The sequence below is a fragment of the Cololabis saira genome, chromosome 8 (assembly GCF_033807715.1).
Source record: "Cololabis saira isolate AMF1-May2022 chromosome 8, fColSai1.1, whole genome shotgun sequence".
Classification (NCBI taxonomy): Eukaryota; Metazoa; Chordata; class Actinopteri; order Beloniformes; family Belonidae; genus Cololabis; species Cololabis saira.
The window spans coordinates 47914025-47935855 of record NC_084594.1 but is presented as its reverse complement, the minus strand read 5'-3'; the positions used below and the strand labels follow the sequence as shown (position 1 = coordinate 47935855).

At 40.4% G+C, this 21831-nt stretch overlaps 1 protein-coding gene across 1 annotated transcript in view; it reads left to right on the top strand.

Moving 5' to 3' along the window:
- The first annotated feature begins 4137 nt into the window (after positions 1-4137).
- etnk2 (ethanolamine kinase 2) overlaps positions 4138-21831 on the top strand; it is a 31214-nt gene continuing 13520 nt past the window's right edge. Inside the window, exons 1-4 of the mRNA XM_061728176.1 lie at positions 4138-4499; positions 13024-13161; positions 13756-13877; positions 14805-14945. Of these exons, the coding sequence (XP_061584160.1) occupies positions 4353-4499; positions 13024-13161; positions 13756-13877; positions 14805-14945 (548 nt within the window). The 5' untranslated portion in view covers positions 4138-4352. The remainder of the gene's footprint in view (positions 4500-13023; positions 13162-13755; positions 13878-14804; positions 14946-21831) is intronic.

The window sequence follows — 21831 nt, the reverse complement described above, 5'->3', positions numbered from 1 at the left end:
AAGGATCAGTTCCAACAGCAGACCCGGCAACTGCACACGAGTCAGCGGTAAGTGACGTTATTTCTTATGTTATTTGTATTTGTCTACAAGTTTGTTTTTGCATGGGCTTAGTATTTAGCTTAGCTCCGGAGCACCGGGGCCGCATACGGAGCTGCCGGAGCTGCTCACGGACCGGCCCGGTGAGGAGCCCCGGGCCCCGGCGGCTCCAGTGCTCCCCTAACGGAGCCACTCACTCGTTAGGTAAATTAGTAATACATTTTTCTTCTGTTTATGGTTTCAGATCTTCCAAGCACCTGAAGCTGTTCAGACACCTCCAGAAGACGCACAGTCCTTCCTTGAGCCAGCAATAGTGCATAAATGTTATTTATATACAGCTCATGTTTTATTTTTTTAACTATAAAGTTGCCATTTGTGAAAATTCAGTGTTGTGATTTCTTTACAGTTAACATGATTCATTTGTCTTGTAACATAAGAAATGATGAGAAATCTTCCTGTGTGAAGACGAGGTGACTAAAGGCTGATTTATGGTTCCATGTTACACCAACGCAGAGCCTACGGCGTAGGGTATGCGTCGATTTAACGCAGAACCGTAAATCAGGCTTTAAGATCCGTTTACAGCGTGTAACTGAATGAGAGCGTCCGACTATCACGTCGAGCTGCGTGACATCGGACGCTCTCTGTCCACACTGAAACCGTTAAACTCTCTCTGTCCACACTGAAACCGTTAAACTCTCTCTGTCCACACTGAAACCGTTAAACTCTCTCTGTCCACACTGAAACTGTTAAACTCTCTCTGTCCACACTGAAACTGTTAAACTCTCTCTGTCCACACTGAAACTGTTAAACTCTCTCTGTCCACACTGAAACCGTTAAACTCTCTCTGTCCACACTGAAACTGTTAAACTCTCTCTGTCCACACTGAAACCATTAAACTCTCTCTGTCCACACTGAAACTGTTAAACTCTCTCTGTCCACACTGAAACCGTTAAACTCTCTCTGTCCACACTGAAACCGTTAAACTCTCTCTGTCCACACTGAAACTGTTAAACTCTCTCTGTCCACACTGAAACCGTTAAACTCTCTCTGTCCACACTGAAACTGTTAAACTCTCTCTGTCCACACTGAAACCGTTAAACTCTCTCTGTCCACACTGAAACTGTTAAACTCTCTCTGTCCACACTGAAACTGTTAAACTCTCTCTGTCCACACTGAAACTGTTAAACTCTCTCTGTCCACACTGAAACTGTTAAACTCGCGGCCAGTTAGGACAGTCTAATACGAAAAAAATAAAGCAATGGCATTGATTTTGTAGCAGAAGCTTCTCGCATGGGACACGTTTTGTGTACGACGCAGCCGGCTGCTCTGGCCGGAGCAAGGCTTATTCTCCTCCCCTCCTACACGTCATTCAAGCAGCCAATCAGCGCAGAGCCTCATTATCATAGCCTCCCCTTCCCTAAAATGAAGCACAGAAAAAGGCTTTAGAAGCGGTAAAACTAGACACATGGCCCACAAGCTGAATTTCTGATTTATGTAGAAAAAACAAGCTTTAGATTGTTTTTAAGACATTCAAGGCCTATTTAAAATATACATTAAATGCCATAATATGTCCCATTTAAACAAAATAATACGGAATATGAGGAATACTGATATAATAATTGGAGGTGACTTTAATCAAGTGAGGGACAATGATACAGATAGATCGGGTGATTTTGTATGCGGATTACATTTTATGGTTATCAAATAACCCAGAAACTGCAGTTCCAAAGGTTCTGTCATTGATTGGCTCTTTCTCGCGTATATCAGGCTATAAGATCAATTGGTCTAAATCCGAAGCCATGCCCTTGTCTAAATTATGCCCCCCGAGTATTCGAAGTAATTGGCGATTTAAGTGGCTTCCAACCGGGCTGGTTTATCTAGGTATTATGATTACGGCTGGATTGGAAAACATAATGAACGTGAATCTGCTGCCCCTTATCCAAAAAATTTAAATCACTTATTAAATTGGGCTAAGTTGGGTCTGTCACTGATAGGTAGGGTAGATATCTTAAAGATGATTCTAGTACCACAGATGAATTATGTAACATATATGCTACCTCTGGAGTTTCCGCCCCCACTTTTTGCTAGATTTAACAGAAATCATACATCAAACATAAGTAGTTTTCTATGGGCAGGCAAGAAACCCTCTTTTAATAAGAAAAAACTGTATGCATCAGTGGGGGAGGGGGGACTTGGGTGTCCAAGGATAGATTGGTATCATTATGCATTCTCACTAAGTCAGTTGTCTAAATCAAATATGTCAGGTGCCTGCGCTCCTGCATGGGTAGCAATGGAGAAAGAGCTGGGGGAGCCCTGCTCAATACAAGCTTTTCTAACTCAGACAGGAGGGGAAGTACCTTATAGAAATCCTGTGTTGGCATTTGCTAGAGATAGTTGGAGAAGAGCTCATCAGATTTGTAGCTCGAATCCCCATTATACCAAGGGGTCATCAATACGGTATAATAAGTCCTGGAAAATTTATAAGAAGTCTATCATGTGGGAAAATTGGGTGAGAGCAGGAGTAATGCTAATGGAAGACCTGTTCGATGGGAAACACTTACTCTCCTTTGAGCTGCTGGTGTCCAAATATGACATACCTAGGAAGGATTTCTGGAAATTTATGCAAATTAGGAGTTGTATAACAACAGCAGAAACATGTTGCCCCTGTCACTGATATTCAGGAGTTGTGGCGATCGCGCTGGAAGCTTAAAGGAGGGACATCCAGGTTTTATAAGTTTAGAGAATATCAACTACCAAATTATGTGGGTGCCAAACTGGCTTGGGAAAAAGATTTTGGAACAACTATTCAAGGGGATAGCTGGAGGAAGACAATACAATTGTGGTATTCCACAGCCCGGGACATGCAAACACGCCTAATTAATTTCAGAATAATAAATAGAAATTACTGGACACCAGCAAAGAGGCTGGGACTAAGAGAGGATGACAAGTGTTGGAGGTGTGACAAGGGGAGGGGTACATTGATCCACATGTTGTATGAATGTGAAATGGTACAGGCAGTGGTGGACAGTAACGGAGTAAATTTACTTGAGTACTGTACTTAAGTACATATCCAGAGGATTTGTACTTTACTTGAGTATTAGATTTCTTTGGTACTTATTACTCTGCCCCCTCCGGCCAACCGGGGTACAGATGGGGTGGGGATGATCCGGCCGGAATAACGTGATCCTTCCGCGCGCTACATCCGACCGGAGAAGCCCCACTCTGTCTGGTGAAAAGATGCTGCTGCTGCTCACTCCTCAGGTTAAGGAGGAGACCTGAGCTCAGTGCAGGAACTCCCGGGGTTGGTAGAGGGAGCAATGCCCAGGACTGTTGTTAGGTAGGAGCACTGGGTGATAATATGGGGGAAAAAACCGGGATAAAAATATATTAAAAAAAACGACGCTAGACGCCAAAAAGCACCCCCCTTCATCTGATTGGTCCATATTTGATAGTTCCTACTTTATGCCATAACTTTTGAATGGTTTGGTATAGAGAGTCGTGGGTGGTGTCATACGCTAAATGTCCAGGCCTGAAGAATCTACATAACAGGTCATACAAGCTTCCACTGCAGCCTGAACGTGCACAAGGGTTCATCGCTGCTTGCAGCTTTAATTTATTTTGTTATTTATATGCACCTTTTAATTCTTAGAGCGCCTTGTTTTTTGTATTCCTTACAAGAATCCCCATTTTTTATCTTTATTTTCCTTCTTTTCACATTGCATTTAAATTGACATATTTCCATTATCCTGTTTGAGAGTTTGTATATTTTCAATAAAGTTTTGTGAAAAAAAAAGTTAGGTCATTCGGCTGAACACGGCTTCACTCGGCTCCAGTCGGCTTCACTCGTCTTTACTCGGCTCCACTCGGCTCCACTCGGGTACAGTCGCGTCTAATGGGCGCGTCTACCAGAGTGACGTCTCGGTCGGTCGCATAGGTCGGTCCAGAGCGATGGATAAAACATCCAAACATATCCATCGCTCTGGGTCGGTCGGAACGGAGGCGCTATCGGATGATCCCGAGGGGGCGTGGCCAGTGCGAGAGGGGGCGTGGCCAGGGCTGGAGGGGGCGGGGCCAAGTCAGAGGAAGTGTCGGCTCCGAAGACACCCGGCGACGAGCATCCAAACCCGAGAGTAAAGCCGCACATTCTCGCTGCTTTAGGCTTTAACACAGCTTAAACAGAAGCCCGGGGCAGCCCATTGACAGAAACGCCAACGTTTTAGCGACATAAAAAGCAAACAACACTTTTTTTCCCCCTTTATTTTGTAGAATATTTGTGTAGAACTCGAAAATTTACCTGTCAGGGAAACTGCTGCAGAATGGAAACCCAGATACATGTCCCTGTTGGGTCACCGGTTATAAGAAAAATCCCCGTTTTTGTGGACGAACACAACGTGACAGAGGGGGCGATGAGGCTCATGAAGGAGCTGAGACCGTCGTGGGAAAGCAGCAGTGTGAAGACTAAGGTAACATTAGCCGCTAAAGTAGCCGCCGTGCAGCAGCGCCAGGGCCCCGGTGTTCTGCCGATCCTCGCTCCTCGTCGAGACCTGCTACTTTCTGCTTCTGCGCATGCGCACAGTCGCAGCAGGTGTCCTGCCGATCCTTGCTCCCCCTCGAGATTGCGTTCTGCGCATGCGCGTGTGCACAGTGGATTTTCAAAGTTTGATTGGCACGTCCATGATTTCTTGCACGATGTAAAATTGATAATATGGGATATTGAGTATTTGATCCTTCAAAATACACTGCCCATGACATAAATTGTATTACACTTTGTGAACATTATACGATAATGAAAAAAAAACAAAACAATTCTAGCGCTTTGTTTGATATTCATTCAGTCATTCGCCTTTATTTAACCAGGCAGAACACATTCTTATTTACAATGACGGACTGGAAAGCGACAAGGATCACTTGGGTGGAAAGGAAGTGGTTTAGGGAGTAAAACACAGTAAAAATGTAGCTCTACAAAGGTAGAAAACCATTAGGGAGCATTTTTTGGCAAAGCAGCATAAATTGGCAGAACACCGGTGTTCTGCCGATCCTTGCTCCCCGTCGAGACCTGCTACTTTGTGGTTCTGCCCATGCGCATAGTCGCAGCAGAAGAAGCAGCAGAAATCCGCAGAACACCGTAAAAAAAACTCACTTATTCTCTACAGAGACACATTTACTTGACTCAAATAATTTATTAATGAAGGTTTCATATGTTGCTGCAGGCTTGGTAACAGAAGAACATTTGTGTATGTCTGTTATTCAGCAAATCAATGAGTGGATGTGCCAGAATTTTCTCCTGCTAAATGCAGAAAAGACAGAGGTGATCATTTTTGGCCCTAAAAATGAAAGGGAAAAGATCAGCGCTCACCTTGGCTCCATGTCATTGACAGCTACGAATCAAGCCAGAAATCTTGACTCAGACCTGAACTTCAACAGCCATCTAAAGTTTATCACTAAATCTGCCTATTACCACCTAAAAACATTGCTAGAATTAAGGGGATTCTATCTAAACAAGACATGGAAAAACGTATTCATGCATTCATTTTCAGTAGGTTGGATTATTGCAATGGCATCTTTACAGGCCTTAACAAGAAATCTATCAGGCAGCTGCAGCTGATCCAGAACGCTGATCCAGAGTCCTTACAAACACCAGGAAACTGGACCACATTACACCGGTCATGAAATCACTACACTGGCTTCCAGTGAGTCAAAGGATAGAGTTTAAAATCTTCCTGCTGGTCTACAAAGACCTGAATGGTCTTGGACCAAAATACATGCTGGATCTGTTAGTTCCTATGAAGCTCCCAGACCCCTGAGATTCATCTGGATCTGTTAGTTCCTATGAAGCTCCCAGACCCCTGAGGTTCATCTGGATCTGTTAGTTCCTATGAAGCTCCCAGATCCCTGAGGATCATCTGGATCTGTTAGTTCCTATGAAGCTCCCAGACCCCTGAGATTCATCTGGATCTGTTAGTTCCTATGAAGCTCCCAGATCCCTGAGGATCATCTGGATCTGTTAGTTCCTATGAAGCTCCCAGACCCCTGAGCTTCATCTGGATCTGGTTTGTTGTGTGTCCCAAGAACCAGAACCAAGCAAGGTTCAGCAGCGTTCAGTTATTCTGCTCCTCAACGGTGGAACAAACTTCCTGTAGACCTGAGGTCTGCTGCTGTAGATCCTTTAAATCAGGGTTAAAAATATTACTGTTTACTGAAGCGTACTCCTAAATTAAACGTACCTGCTGTATTCTACTGCCCTTATTTTTAACAGCTTGTGCTTTTTATTATTTTACTTCTTTTCTTATCATCTTATTCAATCTTATTTGTTATTTACTGTCTAATTAAGTCTAATTATTTACTGTCTAATTATGTCTTGCCGCTTTTAATGTCAATGTAAAGCACTTTGAATGACCTTGTGTTGAATTGTGCTATATAAATACATTTGCCTTGCCTTGCCCTAATCTACTAAAGTGTCCTCAGGCCAACCAGGCTACCAGGTAATGATCTAGCTCAAATAATCAGTTGAGTTTTTAACCTAATACCTGCCTTGGTTATTATGTGTTGGACCAAATCTAGATGAAAGTGGTGTCCCTGGGCATCTGCTCGTGACAGGATGAGGAGTTGTTTTCTTCTGACACGTCAACGCAAGAAAAGCACAGATGGAATTAATAAGATTAAAGGTTATTAGTTGAATTTAGTGTCCTAGGAAAGCAGCACACCAGGCTGGTAATGTGCAACAGATGGAGCTCCCTGGAGGGGAAGTGTTTGTTGTGAGCAAGGTCCACTGCAGGTTCAAGGATGCAGAGAGTCACGGTCGGACTATTGACAGTAACACACACTTCTTTAGTATTTATCATGGCAAATGTTTCAAATTAAATTTGACCAAATGTTAATGATCATAGATACAGGGAGAAAGGCAACTTTTTTGATTTGATTTTGTACAACAATTTAAAGAGAAGATAAGAAAACAAAACAAAGCAAACAAAAAAAAAAAACCCAACAAAATGTCATACTTTAACACTTAATATCTTAATTACATGTGCAAAAAGGAGTAGGAAGAAGTGTAAACTTATTTAATCCTACCCCCATTCACTGATCATTTATTAACAAGTATTTATAATAACTAACTATACTATAATTATACTCAACACTTACCTATACATACATACATACATACATACATACATACATACATACATACATACATACATACATACATACATACATACATACACACACATAGTTGAGTATTTCTATATATTTGTACACACATGCCCATATAAATATTTCTATAAATATACTTATTTACCCCATACTACCTCTATATTAACTCCATCTGCTCTATATCTAATAATGACTATCTAATAGGGGACAGGTTAACTTTCTAAATACTGACAAACTCCAGCTGTTTTCTTGGCTTTCCAGACCTTTGTACCCCTCCTTTTCTTCATGTGTTCAATACTTATTCCCTGTGCCATTTCACTTTATTACACATAACTTAATTTATGGACTTAAATGTTTGGATTTCTTTGTATGTGTGCATTACTTGGGTTGATGCCGACATCTGGTGAAAATTTCATGTCAATAGCTCGATTAGAAATGTTTTTTGAGAGAAATGTTGACGTGTTCAATACTTATTTCCCGCGCTGTACATACTCATACATATATATATATATATATATATATATATATATATATATATATATACATATACACATGCATACATACACCTGTACATAAATAAATAACTTCAACCATTTATTTAGTTGGTGATATTTCTGCGTTCTTGGGCCAGTGTGAGCTCTAAAGAAGGACTTCAAGATGGGTGAATTGTTTATTTGGCTCAAAGTTGCATGGCAGTGCACTTAAGCTTTATTATTATAGATGTACCAGGATGTACCGCGTGGTTCTGCAGTTTTTTTGGAGAGCTTTCAGAATAACATTATCCTCAGCTGACTCACCCACTATACGCACTCTTTTTTTTAATTATTTTTTTTTAATTGGATACCTCCTTATTTATTTAGGGTCACATGATCTGCTGAAGCCTGTTCCCCCTGGACAGGTCCAGTCCGTTGTGAGGCCACATGTAGATGTTTTTTTTTTTCTTTTTTCCTTTTAATTGTTCTAGTCCCTGATTGTGAACTCAGTGTTCTACAAAACCTGTAAGTGATGTCAGAACCAGACAGAGCTGGTAGAGGAGCCAAAAATTGTCCTCAAGTAAAAGTACTGTTACTTCAGAATAATATGACTCAAGTAGAAGTAGAAAGTAGTCATCCAAATAATTACTTGAGTAAAAGTAAAGTACTTGGTGAAAAAATTACTCAAGAACTGAGTAACGTCTGATTTATTTTTTTTAACACAACCATTCAAACAGACAAAAGTACAAAATAATCATCTTCAGGCAAATTAAATCAATAAAATAATACAATTAATAAAAAATAGCTTAAATTAAAATCTTAAAGTAAATTCAAGTGATTTAATAAATACAATAAATCAAATAACAGAATAAAAAAATAAATTAAGCACAAGTAGCACAGAATTTCAAGCCTTTGTACTTTTCTTTTTTAACCAGGCAGAACTAGAACAAACATGAACTCATAGAAACTCTGTGTGTGTTTGAGTCTGTGTAAATGTGACAAAACATGCAAAAACAAACATTTTTCCCAAAGAATCACCCAGTGATGTCATGAGATTGACGCGTACGTGGATAAAAGGGATAAAAGAAAAGTAACAGCTCAACGTAGCCTAATGTAGCAGAGTCTTCACAAATCTACTCATATAAAAGTAAAAAGTATAGTGATTCAAAACTACTCCTAAAAGTACAAAATTTCCCAAAACTTACTCAAATAAATGTAACGGAGTAAATGTAACTCGTTACTACCAGCTCTGGAACCAGACCATCAGGAAATATACGATCATTGATGTCATTGATCCCTGGTAATTGACCAGGTGACTCATGTTTAACAACCACGTCAAAGTTATTGGAATTGCTCTGACAGAGGAGATAAGTGTTTTTTTTATTGCTCCGACTCTCCATGATCCCGGTTCCAGCTGGGCTTCCTCAGACGTGTGTTTCCATCCTGTCAGCTGATGTGAGGGGACCTGAGACCCCTACGGACCCACACAGGACCAGCTCACAACTGACAGGAGTTGGGAAAGTGTCAGACCTAGGCCCCATTTACACGGAGCAGAAACGCTGGTGTTTTCATGCGTTTTGGCCGTTCATTTACAAGAAAAAAACAAAGCTCAAAGTCACCAAAAACCATACTTTCTGAAAACTCCGGCCAAAGTGGAGATTTGCAAAAACTCCGTCTTCACGTTTGCTTGTGAACGGAGAGAAACGGACATTTAGGCTTCAGAACGTCACATTATTATGAGACAGAAACGTCACCAGCGTCATGAGTGCGATCTGTGTTTGGATCAATGACGTGACGCCTATATTTTCTGAAAAACAGATTTTTTTTTCAATTCAAAAAAGGTTTAAATGGATAAAAAAATACCATATATATGACCGACCTGTCCCACATATGGACTCTCTTGAATTTGACAAAAAATACTAGTTATTTGGGATCTTGTTGTCGTTTTAAGCGTCAAAATGTCATGTGGTGCGACCGTCCGACCACGACTCTTTTAAAATCACTCTAAATGTATTTAAATCAATCTTCTGCCCTATCTGGCATGATTTCTGAAGTGTCTTGTAGTGTGTAAGATTGGCACACATTTGTATTTATATTTCCATCATAATATACAAACAAAGTTTGACTGATGTCCATTTAATGAAATATCATGTGGCGCAACCATTAAAAAATAACCATTTTTGTATAATAGTGAAAACTTGTTAAAAAAAAGATGTCAAGATCTTAAGAAAATTAATTTATTTTAATATGAATCATGGTTGCACCACATGACCTTTTTTAAAGCTAGTGCCAATTCATCATGACAAAAAACTCAAAAAAATTGACCTGTTGAAAATCCTTAGTCGTCATTGACCCGTTTACAATTTGTTTGTAACGGTCAATATTTTCTAGTATTTTACCTTTTTTATATTCTAACGTCACACTTAAAAGTAACTCCACTTCTCTGTCACTCCAAACGAAAGACTCGTTCATCTTGGAAGTAACTGGAAGTTACTCGTGTCATTTGTTGATGGTTTTTTCCAGGATTCTGATTGGCTAGCATGACTTTATCTTCTCGTTACACTGCCCCCTGTAGGTTTGGCTGCTCATAGCACCTTTACAGCTATTTATGCAGGTTCCTGGAAATGATGGTATTTTTCAAAATGTAGAGGGGGAAATATCCGTCTTTGTAAATACCCGGCTGTGTGTAAACGTGGCCTAAAGTGAAAAGTTTTTTTGGGTAGGACTGGAGGTGAAACATTGCCACTGTCATTGTTCCATGTGGTCGGTATATGGCTGAATGTTTACCTTTGTCTGAGTCCAAGCTTATGGCTGTGTGTGGATGTGTTGGTCCCTAGGGTTAGTCCAGTATTGTGTCGGTCCCTAGGGTTAGTCCAGTACTGTGTCGGTCCCTAGGGTTAGTCCAGTATTGTGTCGGTCCCTAGGGTTAGTTCAGTATTGTGTTGGTCCCTAGGGTTAGTCCAGTATTGTGTCGGTCCCTAGGGTTAGTCCAGTATTGTGTTGGTCCCTAGGATTAGTCCAGTATTGTGTTGGTCCCTTGGGTTAGTCCAGTACTGTGTTGGTCCCTAGGGTTAGTCCAGTATTGTGTCGGTCCCTAGGGTTAGTCCAGTATTGTGTCTGTCCCTAGGGTTAGTCCAGTATTGTGTCGGTCCCTAGAGTTAGTCCAGTATTGTGTCGGTCCTTAGGGTTAGTCCAGTATTGTGTCGGTCCCTAGGGTTAGTCCAGTATTGTGTCGGTCCCTAGGGTTAGTCCAGTATTGTGTCGGTCCCTAGGGTTAGTCCAGTATTGTGTCGGTCCCTAGGGTTAGTCCAGTATTGTGTCGGTCCCTAGGGTTAGTCCAGTATTGTGTCGGTCCCTAGGGTTAGTCCAGTATTGTGTCGGTCCCTAGGGTTAGTCCAGTATTGTGTCGGTCCCTAGGGTTAGTCCAGTATTGTGTCGGTCCCTAGGGTTAGTCCAGTATTGTGTCGGTCCCTAGGGTTAGTCCAGTATTGTGTTGATCACTAGGGTTAGTCCAGTATTGTGTTGATCACTAGGGTTAGACCAGTATTGTGTTGATCACTAGGGTTAGACCAGTATTGTGTTGGTCCCTAGGGTTAGTCCAGTATTGTGTTGATCACTAGGGTTAGACCAGTATTGTGTTGATCACTAGGGTTAGTCCAATATTGTGTCGGTCCCTAGGGTTAGTCCAGTATTGTGTCGGTCCCTAGGGTTAGTCCAGTATTGTGTCGGTCCCTAGGGTTAGTCCAGTATTGTGTCGGTCCCTAGGGTTAGTCCAGTATTGTGTCGGTCCCTAGGGTTAGTCCAGTATTGTGTCGGTCCCTAGGGTTAGTCCAGTATTGTGTCGATCACTAGGGTTAGTCCAGTATTGTGTTGGTCCCTAGGGTTAGTCCAGTATTGTGTTGGTCCCTAGGGTTAGTCCAGTATTGTGTCGGTCCCTAGGGTTAGTCCAGTATTGTGTCGGTCCCTAGGGTTAGTCCAGTATTGTGTCGGTCCCTAGGGTTAGTCCAGTATTGCGTCGGTCCCTAGGGTTAGTCCAGTATTGTGTGGGGGCAGGAGGGATCAGTCATGTGGTGGGGAGGCGTGTCTGTTTGTGGATTACGGTCATAACAGGGATGCCTGTGTGCCATCTCTGTGGTCAGCTACGTGTGGAATGCCAGATATGTGAGTGAGCGTCCGGGCCAGGACACGCAGCATCACGTATGTTGTTGCCACAGGGGAACGGATCAATATGTCTCCTCTGGGCTGATGCTGTCACTCAGATAGTCGGGCTCTAGTTATTGTTCAAATGAGTGGGCAGGAAATGGAACACCTTATTGTCCTCTGATATGTTAATTGGGATATGATTGCAGAAACAAAGTGCTATTGTATATAGACTCCATACAGTGTACAAAAGAAGGATTGTGTGATCATATTTGTATGAATGAGAAACGCTTTATAGAAGTGCTTCGTAGAAGCTAGATGAGGTTTATAAAGGCACATACAGGACTGTCTCAGAAAATTAGAATATTGTGATAAAGTTCTTTATTTTCTGTAATGCAATTGAAAAAAACAAAAATGTCATACATTCTGGATTCATTACAAATCAACTGAAATATTGCAAGCCTTTTATTATTTTAATATTGCTGATTATGGCTTACAGTTTAAGATTAAGATTCCCAGAATATTCTAATTTTTTTAGATAGGATATTTGAGTTTTCTTAAACTGTAAGCCATGATCAGCAATATTAAAATAATAAAAGGCTTGCAATATTTCAGTTGATTTGTAATGAATCCAGAATGTATGACATTTTTGTTTTTGTAATTGCATTACAGAAAATCACAATATTCAAATTTTCTGAGACAGTCCTGCATGTATGTGTAGACCTTTTAACATTTGATTTAATATCAGAAATTGAATGAATTGAATGCCTTTTATTGTCATTGTACAACAAAAATGTAGTGCTTCTCCTGTGCTCAGTGCAAAACAATTAAAGTAAAAACATGTAGTTAAAAAGTGATTTTAAATCTAAAAGCACCCACAATTGACATGGGCTTAATGATTTTAATCCAATTACTTGACCTGCATGAAAAATCTAAAGGAAAACTGTGGAACTAACTTCTTTCTGAGATGTGAAATGAAATACAAAATGAACCTAATTCATGAAACGCAAGCAGAAGGAATGATCTCTGCTTGCTGCACTATTTCACCTGTTCTCCTATATCCATTTCATGCAAACTCGCTTGGCAAAGAAGTTTGTAGTTTTACACGTCTGTACAAAGAACACAAACGTTAATTCAGGCAAACATGGAGAAAGCATGTGTATGTGTTTCAAACTGTGTGTGTTTTTGCAAGACTAATTAAGATGATGTCTTTTCTTTCTCCTAGTTCTTCACTGATGGAACCACCAACAAGTTGGTGGGCTGCTACGTGGACGACAGTCCCGAGGACGTCGTCCTCGTCCGAGTGTACGGGAACAAGACAGAGCTGATTGTGGACAGAGAAAATGAGCTCAAAAGCTTTCAGGTAACATAGCTGAAGTTGCCTCAGTTAAAGGGGACCTATTATGGCATCTAATACCTAAAAAGGCCTTGAATGTCTTAAAAACAAGCTTTTGATTGTTTTTGCTAAATAAATTAGAAATTCAGCCTCTGATCCATGTCTTTATCTTCCCATTCTCTAACCTCATTATCTATGTGGGATTCTGAGTGGGCGGGGCTATGATAATGAGGCTCTGTGCTGATTGGCTGCCTGAATGACGCGATACACCGCTATGAAAAAATGGTGGAAGCTCCGGCCTGCGGAGTTAGTTGTTGTTGTTCCGGCCAGAGTTAGCTGTGGGCGTGGTTTCACGCATCGGAGACCAACCGATGTAAATCACTCCCGCCGTTACGTAACGACAGGAGTAGAATTGGCTCGTAGATCCACATCACACTGGACGGCTCATCCGGGCGGCTGTACAGACACTGCAGAATCTGGTTCTTTCCTCCTTCTCTGAGTTGGCAGGCTGAGGGGAGACCACTTTATATATGTTAAAGAAGAAAAAACCTGTTTTTTCAGAATAGGTCCCCTTTAAAGCGTCTCTCACGTGATTCTCCTGCCGTCCTGCCTCTGCTCCAGGTGCTGCACGCCAACGGCTGCGCTCCCCGCCTTTACTGCACCTTCCAAAACGGCCTCTGTTACGAGTTCATTCAGGGAGACGCTCTCGGACCGCAGGATGTCAGGGATCCAACCTTACTCAGGTCAGGAGACGATGGAGTCATGGAACATTTTAACACTTATAGTGATTTATTTCATAAATGGGAAAATTATAAACACTGTGCCAAATTAAGTTGTTACCATTTCTTAGAGTTTGTTGTGTCAGCTTTATACAGAGCTGTGCACACATGCAATATAATACACAGCTGTATTTGAATTGGATTTAATAGTTAGACTTTTCTGAAATTGACTGCATTTGATGTATTTACATGTAAAGTACCATGAGATGACTTTTGTTACCAACTGATACCATACAAATAACCTGAACTCAATTTAATGTTATAAATACTGTAATAAAAGACAATGAAGAGAAGATTCCAGATGGCTTCATGAGGAAAAGCAGCTCATTGGCCAGGCAGGCCAAACCCTTGGAATATACAGGACTGTCTCAGAAAATTAGAATATTGTGATAAAGTTCTTTATTTTCTGTAATGCAATTTAAAAAAAAAAAAAAAAAAAAAAAAAAAAAAAATGTCATACATTCTGGATTCATTACAAATCAACTGAAATATTGCAAGCCTTTTATTATTTTAATATTGCTGATTATGGCTTACAGTTTAAGATTAAGATTCCCAGAATATTCTAATTTTTTGAGATAGGATATTTGAGTTTTCTTAAGCTGTAAGCCATGATCAGCAATATTAAAATAATAAAAGGCTTGCAATATTTCAGTTGATTTGTAATGAATCCAGAATGGATGACGTTTTTGTAATTGCATTACAGAAAATCCCAATATTCAAATTTTCTGAGACAGTCCTGTATCTGTTATTTGCAATTGGATCTTTTTCAGTTTTATCCTAAACCAAACAAGATGTGTTTTTTTCACTTTATTTTGAAAATCAAATCTTGAGTTTCGCAGTTATTTCATGTTTAATCCTAATCTTAACCTCCTCCTTTTTTTCTGGTTTCAGATTGATAGCTAGGGAAATGGCTCGCATTCATGCCATCCACGCACATAACGGCTGCATCCCCAAACCCAACCTGTGGATCAAGCTGCAGAAGTACTTCTCCCTTCTGGCCACAGAGTTCACTGAAGAAGCTTCCAACTCCAGGTCAGCTACGGTTCCTCGCTGCGTATCGTCTGTAAGCTTCTGCTTCTTGCTCAACACTTGATAAAAATCCCAAACTGATTTGAGCTGCAGTAATATTCAGAGCTCAAGGTCAACTTTACTTATAGCACATTTAAAAACAACAAAGTTGACCAAAGTGTTTTACAATCAAACAAGGGTACAGAGGCCGCTTTCCACAGACCTGATGAAGACTAGGGCTGCAACCATTAGTCCACGTTGTCAACAAAAATAGATAATAAAAAGAGTAGCCGAAAAATGTAATTGTTAACCAGTGGAGGCTGGTGATAAAAAATCTGGGGGGGGCGCACTGGCGAGTGGGGATTACAACACAACTATAAACTCTACTTATTATTATTTTTTATTACATATCACTACATATACTACATATACATATACTACATATACATATACATATACTACATATACATGTAGCATATTTTACATGAATATATTTTAAATTTTTCAAGTAACAAAATAACATATTTGATTTATTGTAGTTAGAGTTATTATATAGAGATATTGACAGATATTGTCTGAAAAATGGTTCAAATATGTTATTTTGTTATTTGAAAATTTTTTAATTTGTTTTGTTGATGAGAAAATGTGTTTCTCTATTTTTCTTATTTTTGTGAGGGGGGATATATATTGTTTTTCGGCACTACCTTATATAACTGACTAACTTATATACCTTATATAGCTGATATAACATGAATTACTCCTATGTGGGATCAATAAAGTTCTTGTTTTTGCCATCTCAGAAAATTAAATATATTACATTTGGTGCCTAACTGTTTCCCAAGTATATCAGTGCGTGTGTGAATGAATAAATGAGACGTAAAACGTACATTTCTTTGTAGAAAGGCGCTTTATGAAAATAAGTCAATTTATTTACTGGCCACGGAGGAGAATCTTTGAGTAACCAATTAGAGACCAGCATGAAGTCACATGGAAGAAAAGTTCAAGAACATACAATACAAACTCATTTGGCCATTGAAACCTATGTATTTCAGTCTGCACAAAAAACAACTGAATAAACCCAGTATGGGATGAGAAGGCTTGAAAAATTTAGTCAGACACATTTTATGAGTGCACAGATGTGATAATTACTTTTTATTACGTAATTTATGTGTACTGTCTATATATATATATTTTTTTTTTTTTTTTTTTTTTTCCAAAAGATCAAAGATCATGAAACGATGTATTTTTGAATGAAACGTCCATCTTTCTTGTCTTTTTAGCCTTAAGCAAGATTTGAACGCTGAAAGCTGAATAAAAGTCATTTAATAATTATGAAATGTATAATCTGATTAGTCAACTAATTGTCTCAATAGTCGACGACTGATCAACTTTCAGAATAGTCGCTGGTTGCAGCCCTATCTAAGACTACTCATTAAAGAAATAAGTGGCATCTTTAATTAGACTAAGACTTTTTAGTGTTGCATTTACCTGTTTAATGAAAGTGACAGTTGCCTTTGTGCTGAGAATGAAGAAAACATAGTTTTGTCACAGCCAAAAAAAAAATCCAGAGCTTTGTGTTGACTAATAATATAACCAGAAAAAAATGAAACTACCAGATTTTCTGAGACTGACTTTTGATCCCTGAACTGCCAACTCATTTAGGTTAATACGATACGAAAATGGCATCAGTTTAATGACCCTGTAGATAGAGCTGAACATCAGGCCAAGAGAGAGCGAGGACATCTAAATGAAAGATATGATCCAACCCTAGGGGTTATTTCTGCTGTGCAGCTGCTTATTCTCCCTCCGAATGCTTCCTTCCACTTACTCAATCTGTTTCTTCCCCTATTAAAAGAGCAGGAAGTCTGCATTCTTAGATGCCTTGGGATGTCTCAGCCTAGCTTGCTGTCAGTCCCAGCTCCACCCCGGCGGTTGGGGGGGGTTAGTCTACCCCCCTGTGTTTATCAGGTCACAACTGCAGGCCGAGATGCCGGGGCCAACTCTGTTTTTGCACGGTGAAGCTTTACGTGGCATTTGTGAGTGTGGTCCCATATGGCGCTTTTCCACTAGTACCTACTCAGCCCGACTCGCCTCGGCTGCGCTTCTCCACTAGGGGTGGAGGCGGGTGGAGACATGCCGAGTAGATACTTTTCTGTATCTATTCTGCCGAGGTTCTAAGCTGCTGAGTCGGCTGTATCTGACATCATCACACTACAGACCACCGATTGGTCGGGGGGTTGGAGTCAGACGTCTGAGTCAGGAGGTGGAAATCAGAGAAAGAGACTCTGACGGATTCTGGTTCATTTTATTCAACCAGCAACGGCAGCACAAAAGTCTGTTTCATGATCCAACTCTGAGGTGCAGATGTTCATAAACCTGGTGCTGAGGAGAGAATTAAAAAGGGATCTAGACGGTGATAAGGAACGACCAGGGGCCAGATTCACCAATATGTTCTTCTTGAGAAATGTCTTAAGATATAAAATTAAGAAGTTCATAGGAAAGTTCTTAAGTGCAATTCCTCAATATTTTCTTAAGAACCGTCTTAAGAACTGTCATTTCTTACGAATTTCTTATTTTTCCTACTTAGGAACTTCTTAAAATATGTCACTGCATTGCACGCGCCAACAAACAACATTTATACAGGTAGTTTGGGTCTTAACCGTCAGTCACTCACTAAACATGGAGAAGGAGAAAAAGAGATGCAGGAACTTTTCAAGGTTATGGTGGATGAGATTAATGTGCAAAAAAAATTACTATTGGGGAAAATTGATAATAATTAACTACTACGCTAACATGCTAACAAACAGTTAACAGGCTCTTTATGTAATTAATTACAAAGTATATCCTCAAACTATGACCTACTAGTCTAAACTTGTCTAAAATGTGTTGGAAAAAGGTGATATTAAAGGCTTACCTTTTCACAGAAGACATTTTAAGACAGGTCAAGGTTGTCTTAAAGTTAAGAAAAAAGTCAAGAACAAATTTGATAACTTTTATTTCAAGAATACCATTTATTCTTAAGTTTTTTCTTAAGAAGAAACTTAAGAAGAAAGTTGAGAAAATACTTATAACTTTTTTGGAGATATGACTTCTTGTCTTTTTTCTTCTTAAGACTGAACTTAAGAAGAAAATGACACTTAAGAAGATTTTTTTTCTCAAGAATGTTTTGTGAATCCGGCCCCTGATCCACCAAGAACTCTGTCACTTCATAGCTGCTCCCAGCTGACTTTTCAGCAGCACCGAGACAAACAAACAAAAAAAAAGCGTTGAAGTTGAAGCTTCTCTCACTCTCATTTTTTATCTTGATATTGAACAGAAGCCACAGACCCAGCAGCACATCTATCATCTCCTCCAGGTTCTACATCTTTAGTGTTGTTGTCTTCTTCGTTTAGATACACAATCAAATACGTCACAGCAGCTTCACTCCAACTCAATTCAATTTTATTTTTATAGGGTCTAATACAACAGATGTTGTCTCCAGACGCTTTCCAGAGACCCAGAACATGAACATAAACCCCGAGCAATTATTACATAAACAATGGCAGGTAAAAACTCCCATAGTGGGAGAAAAACCTTAATCCAAACAGTGGCAAGAAAAACTCCCCTTTAGGAGGGAAGAAACCTGGACCAGGACCAGGATCATAAGGGGGGACCCTCCTGCCGAGGGCCAGACTGGGGGTCAGGGACGTCAACAGCACACAGCAGGCAGGTGGAAGCAGCAACGGGATGACCGGGGGTGGGGACAGCAGGCAGGTGGAAGCTGCAGCGGGATGACCGGGGGTGGGGACAGCAGGCAGGTGGAAGCAGCAACGGGATGACCGGGGGTGGGGACTGCAGGCCAGCACGCAGCTCCCGAAGTTTCGGCCCAATCAGCAAGCCCCAGGTTGGGGTGCAGGGTCGGGGAAAGGTTGAGAAGGGGCAGGGCCAGGGAGAGGAGTCTTGACGGACAAATCTCTCCCCCGCCTGACCGGGCCGTTACCCTTTCCCTCTCACTCCCACGCTGCAGGTTCCGGTGTTGTGCATTCAGAGATGCTCTTCGCCACCGGCAGAGGATGCTGCACCATGTACAAAAGAGAAAAAAGGGATCTAGACGAGCAATCTTTAGTGTTGTTGTCTTCTTCGTTTAGATCACACAATCAAATACGTCACAGCAGCTTAACTCCAACCTCCTACTTCTGATCTGGGTGTTGAAAAGAAACGAGGGCGAGTGGAGTCGGGCTGAGTAGGTACTAGTGGAAAAGCTCCAATATAGGCCCAAAGTTTGCCCACATGGTTCCACACTGGCAAGAAAAGGACGTGAAGCTCTTGAAATGAGATATTTTGGTGTAATCCAGGACACGTAGCACTGAAATGCTGCCACTGCAGCCCACCTATTGTAGGTTTCTGGATGTCTTATCCACTGGGAAAGCGGCAGTATAAACTACAAACACACTTCTCCACTGGATTGGTGGTGATCTCTGGAGATTTCAGCCATTCTTCTTGCACTACTGAAGTTCTAGTGTTTTCCCAGCTGGTTAGCTGCTTCACCAGATGAGTTCTCTGTGAATGTCAGAGGTGCTTCCATCTCCTCTAGAGGACTTCTCTCCCTTCCACCTACGAGCCCATTGTTCACAAGCAATCTTTGACCCAAAAAACTGTGAAGAGGTGGTCACAGGACAATAAGGATACTCTCATTGTGTCTTTGAGGACGTTTTCTAACATTTTTTAAACATTTGGTATACACCAAGTGGACATCTTCTGCCCAGCTTTGATCCTGAAGGGATCAGTCTTTCATGGATGCTGCTATTGTACTGAAACATTGGCAGAATCACCATTGATGCCCTCTAACATGATGTGTTGTCTTTTACCTCAAAACTAGCTTTACATTGCACAAAATCTTTAGTGAAATCCGGTGCATGTTTGCACCGGTGCACATCTCATCTTTTCAGTATCCCAACTTTGTGTGATTTCTGAAAGTGGCTATTTCCATCCCTGGACTTGTGAAGCAGACCTAACAGTGACTACGTTTCCATGCATCAATAACCCTTTTAAATCCCCAATATTGGCAATAACCCGACTTTGCACGGCCATGTAAACACCAATAACCCCTTTGAATAACCCGAATTTGCTCATATTCAGGTTTTTAAAAACCCCAATATGACCCCTGGGTTACTCCTTTTGAAACCCGAATATTGGGTCATGTAAACACCAAACAGAATATCCCCATCAAACGGAACAGGAATTAGTTTTCTGCACATGCTCTGTTCACAAGGAATCCTGGTCTTTTGAGTCCAGGAAGTTCTTATAAACACGGAGAAACCAAGACCAGGAGGAGACTAATCACTTCATAAATGTAATGAAGGATATGAACATTTCTGCATTTGTAGACGGTAGAAAGTACCGGGATAGAAGATTTACAAGAAGGTGAGAGGAAAGTTACGCGAAGCAGCATTTGTTTTGAATTTGGATACAGGAAGAAGAAGCAGAAATGACGGGAATTGTGTCATCACGTTCTCCGTGCTTCGCTGGTTTGATCCAGATATCCCAAATGATTAATTACCATGGAAACGGAATATTCCCAATGTTTCAGTAACCGGAATATTAGCAATAACCCCAATTTTGACTGCATGTAAACGTAGTCAGTTGCTCTGTCCCAGCTGCCTTCGTCCTGGTGCCTAAGGGTAAAATGAAGCCCAGCGTGTGTCCTGCATGGCTGTAACAATAATACCCATCTGGATTAGGATGTCTGAAGCGTGCAGTGGGCTATCAGATGTTTTCTTAGCTCTCTATATCAGGTCACTTTTCTTTCTTCCATGGTAACCTGGAAACTTAGTGTCCTGTTTATTTTTTTGTTTACGCAGCTACAAATATATTAGTGACTTCTATCTAGTATGAAGCAGAATGATCTCAGAAGACATTTCTACTGCAGAATAAAAAAGATTTCCTCCTGCCCCGCTTCCTCTCCTCCTTGTAGGCGGATTGTGGATTAAGCTCCATAAGCACATTACAGCAGCACAGGGGTCTCTGATCAGCACCAGGACCTGGCTGGCCGAGCTGCTCATTCACTGCCTTTCCTGTTATTCATTTGTCTGTAATATCACTCTTAGGCCATTTTAAGCCAGTTTGCTGTTGATCTGTCATTTGAATTGGGTTTAATATTTGTTAGAAGTATAAGTGGATCTTCAGTTAGACCGGAAAAAAAGCAGTATATTAATTATGATCACATACTTCGCTAAGAAATGCATACTTTTACTTTGGAAAGATGATTCCCCTCCAACTTTCAAGTTTTTTTTGGATCAAATTTCAGTTTTTTATACCATTGGAAAAATTAACTTCGGAAAAATACAATTTCTTTTTCAAAACTGGAGAACTTTTCCAAGGGGGACCAATGAGTATCTCTATTTTCGAACTTGTGACTTATATGTATGTATGTTTGTATGTATTAGGGCTGGGCGATATATCGAGATTTTAATATATATCGATATATTTTCAAACGCGATATGGTACGAGACAATATCGTTTATATCGATTTAAAAAAAAAAAAAAAATATTATGATTTTGATATAGCTTATTTTGTGACAAATTGACTTGAATGTTTTATTTGAGATTTGCACAAATGCTTTGTTATTTACACAACTGTCAACCTCAGTGGAAAAGTCTGCCTGTTACTGTCTACATTGTATTAATTACAGTGTATTTTAATTTAATTGTTATGCAGGAAAGGGATATTTGTTTTATTTTATTCAAGAAGCATTTTTATTCTATATATGCAGGCAGTTTATTTTTATTTCATTTGTTTTATACATTTTAATATTGTGCAGACCTCTGTTAATAAAGGAACCTGTGTGACATTTGGCATGAGGCTTTGTATTAAAACTGACTGTTTTTTTAAGGGTTTGCCTCAGAAAAAAATGAAGCTAACAGAGATGCT